The sequence below is a fragment of the Perkinsus marinus genome, assembly GCF_000006405.1.
Source record: "Perkinsus marinus ATCC 50983 genomic scaffold scf_1104296958070, whole genome shotgun sequence".
Taxonomy (NCBI): Eukaryota; Perkinsozoa; order Perkinsida; family Perkinsidae; genus Perkinsus; species Perkinsus marinus.
Window position 1 is genome coordinate 1 of NW_003206929.1, and position 1,906 is coordinate 1,906.

General features: G+C 45.8%; 2 protein-coding genes across 2 annotated transcripts; one reads left to right on the forward strand and one right to left on the reverse strand.

Moving 5' to 3' along the window:
- Positions 1-33: 33 nt before the first annotated feature.
- On the forward strand, positions 34-498 carry Pmar_PMAR001476 (hypothetical protein; the record flags this gene model as incomplete). Its single annotated transcript, XM_002774660.1, has 1 exon — positions 34-498. The coding sequence occupies one exon, from the start codon at positions 34-36 to the stop codon at positions 496-498; it is 465 nt and encodes a 154-aa protein (XP_002774706.1).
- Positions 499-1,258: 760 nt separating this feature from the next.
- Pmar_PMAR001477 (conserved hypothetical protein) lies at positions 1,259-1,792 on the reverse strand (the record flags this gene model as incomplete). Its single annotated transcript, XM_002774661.1, has 1 exon — positions 1,259-1,792. The coding sequence occupies one exon, from the start codon at positions 1,790-1,792 to the stop codon at positions 1,259-1,261; it is 534 nt and encodes a 177-aa protein (XP_002774707.1).
- Positions 1,793-1,906: the final 114 nt, after the last annotated feature.

Here is a 1,906-nt window from a genome sequence, read left to right on the forward strand (position 1 = left end):
ATGTTTGGTTTCGGTAACTTCACCCCTGAGCAAATGGGCACCTTCCATTCCTCAGAGATCCCTTTTGTCTTTAAGCGATTTGAAGATCACGGTGTGACGGTGAAGGAACCTAACATGTACGAAGTATACATGGGCCATCCTCCGCGACAACCCGGTGATGTTTACCACCAAGTCTCCGATAAGATGTCCTGCATGTGGGCAAGTATGGCTGCAAGTGGCAAGCCTGTTGGAGGTGATGTTGTTTGTCCGCCTCAGCCTCATCTACCCGACTGGGGGACATATATGGCTAACTCCAAGAACTCACTTGGTCAGTACTTGCATCTTGGTCGTGATGTACAGATGGAGCCTTTGGTAAAGGATAACGCTTACCCTCATTCGGAGTTCGCCAGCAAAGACGTGTGTGAATTCTGGAACGCTCAGCAGTTCAGGTTCCATGATTTGCGTAGCGATCTTACAAACACTACTACTGCTGATGAGAAACGAGTCATCATGGTATAGTACTATTGTCGTGTATTGATCTTTCCTGATATACATACTTCTTTTCCAGTTATCTGTTTGCCTGCAAGGCAACTCGCGCATTCATTTTGAACTTGGTTTTTGTGCCTCCTAGTTGCCTTGCGAATCAAGCTGAGTGCTTGTTTTGTCACCCTTCCAATGTGTTGGTTAAATCAACCGCCAAATGTTGCGTTTAGGAACTAGTGCATGAAGATATGATCGGGGAATTATCCATCAAAGCCTTGTAGTACAGTCCTTAGTACAATCGTTATCCTCTTGACAGGATAACGAAGAAGTGCAAGCAAAAAATATCTGGGCAAGTGCCGCTGTGTAAAATAATCCGGGAAAAATACAATCTACCCAGGAACCCATAAATCAGGAAGTAGCAGAAAAGTGTGACTTGCTGAAAATCACTTCCGAGTTTGCTGCTTTCAACATTGGTAGCTGGAACCGATACTGGTATTTGCTGGGATATCATGGGCATGTCGTCGACCCTTATGATGGATTCTGGTCCTTCTTCTCTGGAACCTTATAAACGTTTAGTACTCAACTTCCTCCCATGTGGCACGGATCTTGAGGATTCGAAGTTCAAGTCTTCACATCGGATTGTCAACAGACACTTATGAAGGCGCACATGGGTTGATGACACGTACTTTCATCAACACTTGAATGACCTAGCATCATTCAACTGGGGCAAGCGCAAAGCATCTACTGGTGGAAGGAAACAATCAAGTTCTTAGAAATTAATCATTAACCGAGTTCATCATGCCTTAATAGCCCACTTGTCATGGGACTTGAGCATCATCTCACGCATCCGAGTGTAGTAAGCCATCAAGTTATCATACTTCTCACTCTCTGTGCAGCAGGACATGTACTTAGTAAACTCCGAATCGGTGTCAAAGTTCGACCATAAATAACCAAATACGGTAGCATCAATAGTGGAAGGCTTATCGTCATTCACGAGGTATTTTTTCTCTCCCAAGATGATCGAGAGAGCCTCGATATCCTCTTTCATTCTTCGCTTCCGGTCAACTTCGGGGAGGCGTCCGATTCCCTGGCCGTTCAGAATCGCCTTGAAACTTCGCAACAGAAACGTCGGGAAGATCCATCGGGCAACCGTTGGTAAATTCATCAACTTCTTATTCAATACTTCGAAAGCTCCATCTTGTAGGGCCATGTCGGCGAGAGTAAGGAAGTAGGTGTGCTCCTCCACCATACGTTGAACGGCGATGCTCATGGCTCGTTGCTCCAGGCTAAGGTCGGCATCCAAGTCCTTGCCATACTTATCTGATAGCATCTTCACTATAGCACTCGAATCTGCGTAGACCTGGCCGTTGAGCTCGATGTACGGTGCTTTACCTGAGAGTTTAACCAAATGACAACTGCTGTAGGAGTATACCTCACCGTAGGG